Here is a 1,052-nt window from a genome sequence, read left to right as displayed (position 1 = left end):
AGGAAGTATTGTCCAGAGAAGTCTACCCCAACTTGTCAATGTCTCTTCTTCCTCAGAGAATCCTCTTGTGCCTTGGGGGAAATAATGTCCAACGGAAGCTCCCTSAATGAGTTCCTYCTCCTGGCTTTTGCAGACACACAGGAGCTGCAGCTCTTGCACTTCTCGCTCTTCCTGGGCACCTATCTCGCTGCCCTCCTGGGCAACRGACTCATCATCACAGCTGTAGCCTGYGACCACCGACTCCACACCCCCATGTACTTCTTCCTCCTCAACCTTGGCACCATCTCCACCACTGTCCCCAAGTCTATGGCCAGTTTCCTGTGGGACACCAGAGTTGTTTCATGCTCAGGATGTGCTACTCAAGTCTCTTTATTTGTTTTCTTCTTAGGAGGAGAGTATTCTCTCCTCATAATCATGGTTTATGACCRCTTTGTGGCCATCTGCAGACCCCTGCACTACGGGACCCTCATGGGCAGCAGAGTCTGTGTCAAAATGGCAGCAGCTGCCTGGGCCAGTGGTTTTCTCTATGCTTTCCTGCACACTACCAACACATTTTCCATACCACTCTGCCAAAGTAATACAGCRGACCAGTTCTTCTGTGAGATTCCCCAGATCCTCAAGCTCTCCTGCTCACACTCCTACCTCAGGGAAGTTGGGGTTACTGTGGTTAGTTCCTGTTTATTCTTTGGGTGTTTTGTTTTCATTGTGCTGTCCTATGTGCAGATATTCACTGCTGTGCTGAGGATCCCCTCTGAGCAGGGCCGGCAAAAAGCCTTTTCCATGTGCCTCCTTCACCTGGCCGTGGTCTCCCTGTTTGTCAGTACTGGCACGTTTGCCTGCCTGAAGCCCTCTTCCCTCTTCTCCCCATCTCTGGATCTGGTGGTGGCTGTTCTGTATGTGGTAGTGCCTCCAGCAGTGAACACTCTCATTTACAGCATGAGGAACAAGGAGCTGAAACAGGCCATGACGAAACTGATCCAATGGGTCCAATGTCATCACTAATAACCATCCCATGTTCATCTACTCATCATTCCCATGGCATCTGGGATCAC

At 50.6% G+C, this 1,052-nt stretch overlaps 1 protein-coding gene across 1 annotated transcript; it reads left to right on the top strand.

The window, feature by feature from the left end:
• Window positions 1–414: 414 nt before the first annotated feature.
• On the top strand, window positions 415–1,002 carry LOC146588193 (olfactory receptor 14A16-like). The gene has a single exon (XM_085318409.1). It carries the CDS (start codon window positions 415–417, stop codon window positions 1,000–1,002), a length of 588 nt encoding a protein of 195 aa, XP_085174535.1.
• Window positions 1,003–1,052: the final 50 nt, after the last annotated feature.

This window comes from Rhea americana, unplaced genomic scaffold (genome assembly GCF_003343005.1).
Source record: "Rhea americana isolate MKP2758 unplaced genomic scaffold, rheAme1 scaffold_533, whole genome shotgun sequence".
Taxonomy (NCBI): domain Eukaryota; kingdom Metazoa; phylum Chordata; class Aves; order Rheiformes; family Rheidae; genus Rhea; species Rhea americana.
The sequence above is the reverse complement of the archived record's forward strand: the minus strand, read 5'-3'. Positions and strand labels throughout refer to the sequence as shown.